The sequence below is a fragment of the Chelonoidis abingdonii genome, chromosome 7 (assembly GCF_003597395.2).
Source record: "Chelonoidis abingdonii isolate Lonesome George chromosome 7, CheloAbing_2.0, whole genome shotgun sequence".
NCBI classification, from domain to species: domain Eukaryota; kingdom Metazoa; phylum Chordata; order Testudines; family Testudinidae; genus Chelonoidis; species Chelonoidis abingdonii.
This window is the reverse complement of record NC_133775.1, coordinates 70,446,046-70,456,681: the sequence shown is the minus strand read 5'-3', so window position 1 is coordinate 70,456,681 and position 10,636 is coordinate 70,446,046. Positions and strand designations below refer to the sequence as shown.

At 46.0% G+C, this 10,636-nt stretch overlaps 1 protein-coding gene across 4 annotated transcripts in view; it reads left to right on the top strand.

Annotated features, from left to right (window-relative positions):
- The first annotated feature begins 8,311 nt into the window (after positions 1 to 8,311).
- DELE1 (DAP3 binding cell death enhancer 1) overlaps positions 8,312 to 10,636 on the top strand; it is a 41,449-nt gene continuing 39,124 nt past the window's right edge. For 3 of the 4 annotated variants that reach the window (XR_012656288.1, XM_075068002.1, XM_075068001.1), the window contains exons 1-2: positions 8,312 to 8,668; positions 10,424 to 10,550. Coding sequence is in view for 3 of the 4 variants with exons in the window: in XM_075068002.1 (XP_074924103.1) it covers positions 8,434 to 8,668; positions 10,424 to 10,550 (362 nt within the window). In the remaining variant the exon portion in view is untranslated. The remainder of the gene's footprint in view (positions 8,669 to 10,423; positions 10,551 to 10,636) is intronic. The other variant, XM_075068003.1, reaches the window with a different exon arrangement.

Sequence of the window (10,636 nt, the reverse complement as noted above, 5' to 3'; positions counted from 1 at the left end):
AGACCAGAGTGAGCCAAACACTGGAAATTTTTGGCTGGTAGCAGTGCTATCAGATCCAAGCTGGTAATTAAGCTTGAAGGTTTCATGCAGGCACCCACATTTTGGACTCTAAGGTTCAGAATTAGGAATTATGCTTATGATAGTGACACCTTTGGTGCTGGTGCTGTGGTGTCTCTCATTACGCTGCCTTTATCCACTGTGCTGTGTTCTGAGGTTCCACCACCTAGCCCACTTTTCAGTGATTTCAGCTCAAGTGACTTCACTGGGTATGGAGGAACCTCACTGCCACTGCATCCTCTATGCTGTCTTTTACTGAAACACTGTCCCCACACAGCTCTAAGGGTCAGACTCCTAGACCAGCCTATCCATGATTTCAGCTCTAGTGATCACTGTAAAGAGACAAAGACTCTCAATTAAGTCTAGTAAGTTCTGTCTTTAAACACAAGAGTCAAATGATGCCTAGGACATTTTAAATAGACTTCTCACCACCGGGGAGGAACACCTGTTCTTACCCTCTCCATCTTCCAGTTGCATTTGGTATCACTATCCCAAGCTTAGTGAGTAACGTTCACATTATGTGGACCTCCCCAATTAGGGCATGTTATTTACAGTTCTGATGCCCTTTAGTCACACAGTAAGGATGCCAGCATCTCATTACCCTTGCATCCAAGACTTCAGTGATTTTAATCCCCAAACAGTCAAACTGGATCACTGTAACATAAGAATGGCCATACTGGGTCAGACCAGTGATCCATCTCCCCAGTATTCTGTCTTCTAACAGTGGCCAATGCCCAATGCTTCAAAAGGAATAAACAGAACAGGGCAATCATCAAGTGATTCATCCCGTCATCCAGTCCTAGCATTGGACAGTCTAGGGACACCTAGAGCATGGGGCGGTATCCCTGACCATCTAACAGCCATTGATGGACCTACCATCCAGGAATTTCTCTCATTATTTTTTTAATCCAGTTACAGTTTTGGCCTTCACAACATCCCCTGGCAATGAGTTCTGGTCAGGATACTTTGCGAAATAAGTACTTCTGTTTGTTTTAAATCTGCTGCCTAATAATTTCATTGAGTGACCTGGTTCTTGTTATATGAAGGGGTAAATACGACTTCCTTATTCACTTTCTCCACACCATTTATGATTTTATAGACTCATATCTTCCCTTAATCACTTTTCTGAACTAAATGGTCTCCAGCCTTTTTAATCTATGCTCACACAGAAGCTGTTCCATACCCCTAGTCATTTTTGTTGCCCTTCTCTGCATCTTTTCCATTTTTTGAGATGAGGGAACCAGAACTGCACACAGTATTCAAGATGTGGGCGTACCATGGATTTATACAGTGGCATTATGATATTTACTCTCTTATCTATCCCTTTCCTAATGGTTCCTAACATCGTTAGCTTTTCTGATTGCTGTTGCATATTGAGTGGATGTTTTCAAAGAACTATCCACAGTGACTACAAGATCTCTTTCCTGAGTAGTAACAGCTAATTTAGATCCCATCATTTGTATGTATAGTTAGGATAATGTTTTCCAATATGCATTACTTTGCATTTACCAACACTGAATTTCATCTGCCATTTTGTTGCCCAGAGACCCAGTTTTGTGAGATCCCTTTGTAATTCTTTGCAGTCTGCTTTGAACTTAACTGTCTTGAGTAACTTTGTATCATCTGCAAAGTTTGTCATCTCACTGTTTCTCTCTTTTTCCATATCATTTATGAATATCTTGAAAAGCACTAGTTCTAACACAGATCCATGGGGGACTCTGCTATTTACCTCTCTCCATTCTGAAAACTGACCATTTATTCCTACCTTTTGTTTCTTGTCTTTTAACCAGTTACTGATCCAGAAGAGGGCCTTCCCTCTTATCCCTCGACTGTTTACTTTGCTCAAGAGACTTTGATGAGAGAACTTATAAAGGCTTTCTGAAAGCCCATGTACACTATATCACCCTTGTCCACATTTGTTGACCTCCTCAAAGAATTCAAATAGATTGGTGAGGCATGATTTCCCTTTACAAAAGCCATGTTGACTCTTCCTCAATAAAACATGTTCATCTGTCTGTTTGATAATTCTGTTTTTTACTATAGTTTCAAGCAATTTGCCTGGTACTGAAGTTAGGCTTGGCGGCCTCTAATTGTCAGGATTGTCTCTGGAGCCTTTTTAAAAAATTATCATCATATTAGCTATTCCTTAAGTGGTAGGTTACATAGCACCATTAGTAGTTCTGCAAATTTCATATTTGAATAACAGTCAAGACTGATCATCTTGGCAAAGTAGGTGTGTCTATGCAAATAATGTCTGCTCATTACATCTTTTCCTCCAGATTGTCAATAGATGGCAGGAGAGAGCTCATTTGGATCACCAACTTACTGAAATGGGTATAACCTAAACTCCCTCTAAGCTGCGCAGTTGCCAATTAACTGCCACACAAGTGCTCAGGCTGCGGAGGGGAGAGATGCCTCTCCCCCAGCCCCAGAGAAGAGAGGCGTCTCTCCTCCCCAGCCCAGGTGCTGCTGCGGGGAAAGAGCTTGGGGGAGTTTTCTTTCCCCATTATAGACCTGGGGAAGCCCGGCACCACAAACCCCTCATCCCCAGTTCCACCCCAGAGCCCACACTTCCAGTCAGAGCCCTCACCCCCAACCCTCTGCCCCAGTCATGAGCCTCCTCCCACACTCCAAACCTCTTAGCCCCACCCCCACTACATGAATTTTGTTGTGTGACACATCACTTCCATATTGGTACATATAATAAAATTCATTCTGCACATGCATGGGAAAAATTAGAGGGAATGCTGAGTGTAGCAGCATCTTCTGAGCGAAGGAAACTAAACAAGAAACATCAACAACTGTAATCCAGTTGTATGGGGTCAGGCAAACACTGATACGCAATCTGCAGCCAACAATTCACTTGCCTTCTTTAGATATCATAGAATTATAGACCTGGAAGGGACCTTGAAAGGTCATCAAGTCCAGATCTCTGCAATGAGGCACAACCAAGTAAATGAGGCAGACCATCCTTGACAAGTGATGTCCACCCTGTTCTTAAAAACCTCCAGAGACAGGGATTCCACAAGCTCCCTTGGAAGCCTAATTCCAAAACTTAATTACCCTTACAATTAGAAAGATTTTCCTAACAGCTAGTCTAAATTTCATTGCTGCAGATTAAGCCCCTTTCTTCTTGTCCTGGACAAGGAGAACAACTGATTATACTATCCTGTTCATAATAGTCCTTAACCTATTTGAAGCTTGTTATCAGGTTCCCCTCAGTCGTCTTTTCCAAGACTAAAAATGCCCAGTTTTTTAACTTTTCTTCATAAGTCAAGTTTTCTAAACCTTTTATCATTTTTTGTTTCTCTTCTCTGGACTCTCGAATTTGGTCAAATCTTTCCTGAAGTGTGGCACCCAGAATTTGACACAATACCAGTTGAGGCCTCATTGGTGCTGAATAGAGTGGAACAATTACCTCCCAGATCTTAACTACAATGTTCCTATTAGTACAACCCAGAGTGATATTAGCCTTTTTTGCAAGTGCATCACACTGTTGACTCATACTCAATTTCTGATCTGCACTATCCACCCCAGATCCTTTTCAGCAGTACTACTGACTAGCCAGTTATTCCCCATTTTGAAGTTGTGCATTTGATTTTTTCTTCCTCAGTGTAGTACTTTGCATTTGTCTTTATTAATTGTATCTTGTTGATTTCAGACCAATTCTCTAATTTAACATGATCATTTGGAATTCTAATTGGATTGTTACCCAGGGCTCTTTCAACCCAAAGCTCTTGGTAATTTTTACTCCGTGCAAGGTGGTGTCAGGAAATAAATCAAGGGAGACACGGCCGTCTGACCGATAGATGGCTGGCATAAACAGAACAACACAAGAGTGCTTTCACTTAAAGCTAAACTTTACTTAGTCTCAAGCACTTACACACATCCGCAACAAGTTAGTAAAACACCCCCAACCTTTGATAATTCCCAAAGCTGTGTGGCTCTCGAGTGACACAGCAGCAGGCTTCTGGTGGCCAAATCTTCTGTCTGCTGGTGGGGACCGCAAGATGTATCCAGAGGGAGAGTCCAAAAAAAGTCCCCAAATGAATCCAACTATTTCAAACTTTTCCCCCTTATTTATACATTTGTAATAGAATGACGTATCCCTTAAAGACAACTTGTTAAGTAAGCAGTTTCAAGGGTCAAGCAAGAGGTTCCTTCAGGTGTGGGTTTTTCCAGAGTTTGCAGCCTTGAGACCCCAATAGACACTTCTGGGGCACATCCTGCTCTTTTAAAATGCATGTATCAGCAACTTCAACTCAATTCTTATCAGGAAGGACGTGGGGTCAAGTTGCCCTTTCTGTGGCACCCCAAATCCCCTCCCCTCCTCCCTTGGTCAAGCTGAGACTGCTTAATAGGTTGCTTTAACAATAAGCCACAGTGGTTTCAGGCACTTTACTGGTTTGCCAAAATCTCCCCATACACTGTCCTCCAAAGTTCTAGTAATCCCTCCCACAAATTGGTGTCTTCCACAAATGTTATATGCCTACTCTCCCTTCCATATCAAAGTCACTAATGAACATATTGATTAGTGAGGTTCCTCAGGGGTCAGTTCTGGAGCCATTACTAGATACGTCCTCCCAGTTGGGCAATGAACCACTGATAGCTACTTTCTGAGTATGGCCTTTCAACCAGTTGTGCACTCATCTTACAGTAATTTCAACTAAACTACATTTCCCAAGTTTGCTTTAGAGAATTTCATGTGGGATTGTGCAAAAGCCTTACTAAAAATCAAGATATACAATGTCTACACATTTCCCCGCTCCTCTAGGCCAGTAACTCTGTCAAAGGAGGAATTTAGGTTGGTTGGCATGATTTCTTGACAAATCCATGCTGGCTATTCCTTATAACTTTACTATATCAGCTAACCTGGTGGTTAAAAATGGATTATTTAATAATTTGTTTCAGTATCTTTCCAGATATAAAAAAGTTAGGCTGACTGGTTTATAATTCCCTGGGTCTTCTTTGTTCCCCCTTTAAAGACAGGTATAATGTTTGGCCTTCTCCAGTCCTCTGGGAACTCATCTGTCTTCCATGAATTCTTGAAGATAATAACTAACAGTTCCAAAATTGCTTCAGCTAGTTCCTTGAGTAATCTAAGAAAAATTTAATCAGGGCCTGCTGACTTGAATACATCTAACTTATCTAAATATTCTTTAACCTGTTCTTTCCCTATTTTGGCTTGCATTCCTTCCCTCTTGTTGTTAATATTAATTGAATTATAGAAGATTAGGGTTGGACGAGACCTCAGGAGGTCATCTAGTCCAACTCATGCTCAAAGCAGGACCAACACCAACTAAATCATCCCAGCCAGGGCTTTGTCAAGCTGGGCCTTAAAAACCTCTAAGGATGGAGATTCCACCACCTCCCTAGGTAACCAATTCCAGTGCTTTACCATCCTCCCAGTGAAACAGTGTTTCCTAATATCCAACCTAGATCTCCCCCACTGCTACTTGAGACTATTGTTCCTTGTTCTGTCATCTGATATCACAGAGAACAGCCAAGCTCCATCCTCTCTGGAACCTCCCTTCAGGTAGTTGAAGGCTGCTATCAAATCCTCCTCAACCTCTTCTCATAAGTCATGTGCTACAGCCCCCTAATCACTGCCCTCTGCTGGACTCTCTCCAAACTGTCTACATCCTTTCTATAGTGGGGGAGCCCAAAACTGGACGCAAAACTCCAGATGTGGCTTCACCAGTGCCGAATAGAGGGGAATAATCACTTCCCTCAATCTGCTGGCAACGTTCCTACTAATACAGCCCAATGTGCTGTTAGCCTCCTTGGCAACAAGGGCACACTGACTCATATCCAGCTTCTCATCCACTGTAATTCCCAGGTACTCTTCTGCAGAACTGCTGCTTAGCCAGTCGGTCCCAAGCCTGTAGCAGTGCCTGGAATTCTTCTGTCCTAAGTGCAGGACTTTGCACTTGTCCCTGTTGAACCACACCACATTTCTTTTGGCACAATCCTCCGATTTGTCTAGGTCACTCTGGACCCTATCCCTATCCCTCCAGCATATCTACCTCTCCCCCCAGCTTACAGTCATCCGTATACTTGCTGAGGGGGCAATCTATCTCATCATCCAGATCATTAATGAAGATGTTGAACAAAACCGGCCCCAGGACCAACCTCTAGGGAACTCCGCTTGATATCGGCTGCCAACTAGACATTGTGCCATTAATCACTATCCATTGAGCATAACGATCTAGCCAGCTTTCTAGCCACCTTATAGTCACAGGGATTGGGAACCTTTGGCCTGTGGCCTGCCAGGGGAAGCACCCTGGTGGGCCAGTTTGTTTACCTGCCGCCTCTGCAGGTTTGGTCAATTGCAGTTCCCACTGGCTGCAGTTTGCTGCTCCGGGCCAACGGGGGCTGCGGGAAGCGGCACGGGCCGAGCATTGTGCTGGCCACCACTTTCTGCCACCCCATTGACCTGCAACTGCAAACTGCGGCCAGTGGGAGCCACGATTGGCCGAACCTGCAGACACAGCAGGTAAACAAATCTGCCAGGGCCGTGTGCCAAAGGTTGCCAATCCCTGTTACAGTCCAATCTGCACATCTTTAACTTGCTGGCAAGAATACTGTGGGAGACTGTATGAAAAGTTTTGCTAAAGTAAAGGTATATCACATCCAACGCTTTACCCATATACACAGAGCCACTTATCTCATCACAGAACGCAATCAGGTTGATCAGGCATGACTTGCCCTTGGCCAATGATTCTGCAATCACATCAGCCAACTCCTCCAACACCCTAAGATGCATTGCTTCCAGCTCCATACATCTGTGCGTGTCCAGCTTTTCTAAATAGTCCTTAACCTGTTCTTTCACCACTGAGAGCTGTTCACCTCCTCCCCATACTGTACTGCCCAGTGCAGCAGTCTGGGAGCTAATCTTATTTGTGAAAACCAATGCAAAAAAACCATTGAGTACATTAGCTTTTTCCATATCATTTGTCACTATGCTGCCTCTCCCATTCAGTAAGGATCCCACACTTTCCCTTTCTTGTTGCTAACATATCTGTAGAAACCCTCCTTACCCTACACATACTTTGCTAGCTGCAATTGCGCTTTGGCATTCCTGATTGTTCAAGCAATATTTTTATACTCTTCTCTCGTCCAAGTTTCCACTTCTTGTAAGTTTCCTTTTTGTATTTAAGCTAACTGAAGATTTCTCTGTTAAGCCAAGCTGGTCGCTTGCCATATTTTACTATTCTTTCTGCACATCAGGATGGTTTGCTCCTGCATCCTCAATAAGGCTTCTTTAAAATACAGTCAGCTTTCCTGAACTGCTTTCCCCTTCATGTTATTTTCCCATGGGATCCTGCCCATCAGTTCCCTGAGAGAGTCAAAGTCTGCTTTTCTGAAGTCCAAGGTCTGTATTCTGCTGCTCTCCTTTTTTCCTTGGCAGGATCCTGAACTCAACCATCTCATGCTCACTGCCTCCCAGCTTCCCATCCACTTTTGCTTCCCCTACTAATTCTTCCCTGTTTGTGAGCAAGTCAAGAAGAGCTCTGCCTCTATTTGGTTCCTCCAGCATTTGCACCAGGAAATTGTCCCCTATATTTCCTGGATTGTCTGTGCACTGCTGTATTGCTTTCCCAGCAGATATCGAGGTGAGTGAAGTCCTCCATGAGAACCAGGACCTGTGATCTAAAAACTTCTGTTACTGTCTGAAGCCTTGTCCTACCTCATCCCACCAGGACATCACTCTTGCTGCTCTCACCTTTAAACTTAACCCAAAAACTGTCAACAAGCTTTTCTGCAGTTTCATACTGCAGCTCTGAGCAATCATATTGTGCTCTTACATATAGTACAAGTTCTCCCCCTTCCTGAACTGTTCATACCCATTCATGACAGTGCTCCAGTCATCTGAGTTACCCCACCAAATCTCTATTATTCCACTCAGATTACAGTTCCTTGACTGTGTCCACCCCAGAGCCTCACCCCCTCCTACACCCCAGGGAGAGAAAATATAACAAACTGGGGGCAGGGCCTGGAGAAGGGATGAGGCAAAGGTGTTTAGTTTTGTGCCATTAGAAAGTTAGCAACACTATCAGCGACCATCACCTGGGTGAACGGGTTCCTGCCCCAGCCACCCACCGGTCCTCCAGGGCCCGACAGCCCGCACGTTGCCAGTCTCAATGCGAGTGGGGCCCACCGGCCCCCAACCTCCGGTTCTCTCGGCAGTCTGTCTCTCCAGCGTCCCGGATTTCCTCTCTATGGCATATGCCCCCTCCTAGCCTACGTGCCTCCTCTATGGTTCCGGCTTGGTCTAGCCTAGATACTGCCTCTCTATCGTCGGATTGGCACCGTCTAGCCTTGCCTTAGCCTCGCTATGGTATATGGTCCCTCTAGTCTACACACCTCTTATTTATGGTTTCGGGGGCGTTCTATCCGTCACGCACCCTCTGTGGTGTGTCCCATCTAGCCTTCTCCCTGCCTCTCTCTGGGCTTGTGTGGCTCCCTCTAGGCCTCACTTTCCTTCTCCATGGTTTCTGCGGGGCCCCTCTACCCCTGACGTTTCCTCTTTGTGGTCTCTCACGTGGTGCCGTCTGGGAGCCGGGACGCGGGAGCGAGATGTGGCGGCTGCCGGGGCTGCTGAGCCGAGGTCAGGGGTCTGGAGCGGGGTCACACACACGCTGCGTATCGCGAGAGTCGCGACATTGCTCGGCCGGGGCTTGGCAGCGCTGCAAGGTCGGGGCTGGGCGATATCCCGAAGCCCGCAGCTGGGGCAGCTTGGGCGCAGGCACAGCCCGGCGAGCCGTGCCCCGCCCCGCACTCCGGGGGCACCAGCAGCCCGGCCAGGCAGCTCCTGACGGAGCTAGGGCTAGAAGGGCTGGCTCGGCCCACTTCCCCTTCCCTCCGCAAGGTCGCATTTTCTTCTTAGCAAGTCTCTATAGGCTCTCCGTGCTGGCTGCCTCAACTCCTGTCCTGAGACCGTAACGTTCCCAGAGCCCAGCCGCGCCGTCCAGCCCTGTAAGCCGGTCCTAGCAATCAGCCTCCGGGCCCGGGCATTAGCTCCTTCCCCTGTCTGTTATTGGCTTAGTACAGCGTGCCCAGAACTCAGTGGCTCAATTACACATGCAGCGTGGGGAAGGTTGGCTAGTCTAATAAATGAAAGGAGGGGGGGAATAAGAGCTCCCTTTCATGAACACCCAGTTAGCTATGAATTCCCTCTTCGTGGCCGTTTTCTGCTTGTTTTACCTGAAAAGGGTTAACAAAGTTCCCCAAGTAAAGGAAAAGGAATGGGCATCTGACCAAAAGAGCCAATGGGAGGCTAGAACTTCTTAAAATGGGGGTGAAAAAAACCTTGATCCACAAGCCAAAATAAAGAAATAAACCTGATTGTGTCTACTTAAACATACCTTGTCCAATGATTTCTTCTCGGTAGGGAAGATGAATTTTTATGCCTTACATTGCATTACTTCTTGTAGCATTGCTGCTCTGTGTCTCCTTCTCAGAGAACAAGAGACAAAGGGGAAGTTTTTTTCCCCATTTTAAAAAGTTCTAGCCTCCTGTTGGCTGTTTTGGTCGGGTGCCTACTCCTTTTTCTTTACCTGGAAGGGAGCTCCCCCCCCACCCCGTTTATTTATTACATGCTCACTAAGCTGTGACTACCTGCCTCTAGTGAATTCAAGTACTAGCTAAACTACAATTTCCATTTCAATTAACCCTACAATTCAACAAAGAGTCCTGTGGCACCTTAAAGACTAACAGATGTATTGAAGCATAAGCTTTCCTAGGTGAATACCCACATTGTCAGACGCATGCATGCCACAGGACTCTTTAAGGTGCAACTCTTTATTGCTTTTTACAGATCCAGACTAACATGGCTACCCCTCTCCTAAAATTCAAAATACCCCATTTTTAGGGAACTTTATGACCCCCATGGCAGAAGCATAACAGCCACTGCTGCCCACATTGCTTGAGCCAGTTTTGGTTGCAATCCATCCTTCCTCTTTGGATGGACGCTGAGGCTGGGAACTTCTGCCCCAAACAAGAGAGTTCCTGGAAGTTCCACACCAAGTGAGGATTAGACTGGAAATGCTCTGACAGCTTCCACTTCAGGCTGCTTGATCCCCAAATAACTAGAGATGGGGGCTTGACTTTCCTTGTGCTAGCACCAGTTCACTCCTGAAGGGAATGGAGAATGAGGTCTCTGGCTTCCTGTGGAGCAGAATTCATGCCAGTGAGGCAGTACAGACACCCTTATGTAGCCGGACTCAGTGTTCATGAGGGGACAGACCATGTCCTAATGCTGGGGAGGCTGCTCTGTCCTCAAGCTACATGCTGGAGTGTCTGGAATCTCCTCCCAGCAGAATTCCAATGCATTAGTCCCTTCTCCTTCTAACTCCACATGCAGCCCTTCATCGCCTCCATGTGCTGAATGCTTCAAGCTCTATCCATGGGATCCCAACCCTCCCCAGCAATGAGGAGTTCCGGAATGCCACCTCAGCAATCAGTGCTGGACAGACTCCATCTGAACAGAGGTGAGGATGGGTAGCCTTCCAATGGGGGAAGCAGGGAGGAGACCTGGGCAGCCTCTACGGTGCGGTACCCAGCTGGAATGCAGAAT